Here is a 220-nt window from a genome sequence, read left to right as displayed (position 1 = left end):
CTGGTGCTTCCTCGAACACATCTGGTGCTTCATCTGGTACTCCATCTAACACCTCTGGTGCTTCCTCGAACACTTCTGGTGCTTCATCTGCTACTTCCTCGAACACTTCTGGTGCTTCATCTGGTGCTTCCTCGAACACATCTGGTGCTTCATCTGGTGCATCATCTGAAACTAGTGCATCATCTGGTAGTCCATCCAACACTTCTGGTGCTTCCTCAAA

General features: G+C 49.1%; 1 protein-coding gene across 1 annotated transcript in view; it reads left to right on the top strand.

Moving 5' to 3' along the window:
* The window catches only part of PICMEDRAFT_160624 (hypothetical protein), a 3,570-nt gene extending 3,372 nt beyond the window's left edge, over window positions 1-198 (top strand). Inside the window, exons 5-6 of the mRNA XM_019161077.1 lie at window positions 20-57; window positions 176-198. Of these exons, the coding sequence (XP_019016146.1) occupies window positions 20-49 (30 nt within the window). The 3' untranslated portion in view covers window positions 50-57; window positions 176-198. The remainder of the gene's footprint in view (window positions 1-19; window positions 58-175) is intronic.
* Window positions 199-220: the final 22 nt, after the last annotated feature.

The sequence above is a fragment of the Pichia membranifaciens genome (genome assembly GCF_001661235.1).
Source record: "Pichia membranifaciens NRRL Y-2026 unplaced genomic scaffold PICMEscaffold_5, whole genome shotgun sequence".
Taxonomy (NCBI): domain Eukaryota; kingdom Fungi; phylum Ascomycota; class Pichiomycetes; order Pichiales; family Pichiaceae; genus Pichia; species Pichia membranifaciens.
The sequence above is the reverse complement of the archived record's forward strand: the minus strand, read 5'-3'. Positions and strand labels throughout refer to the sequence as shown.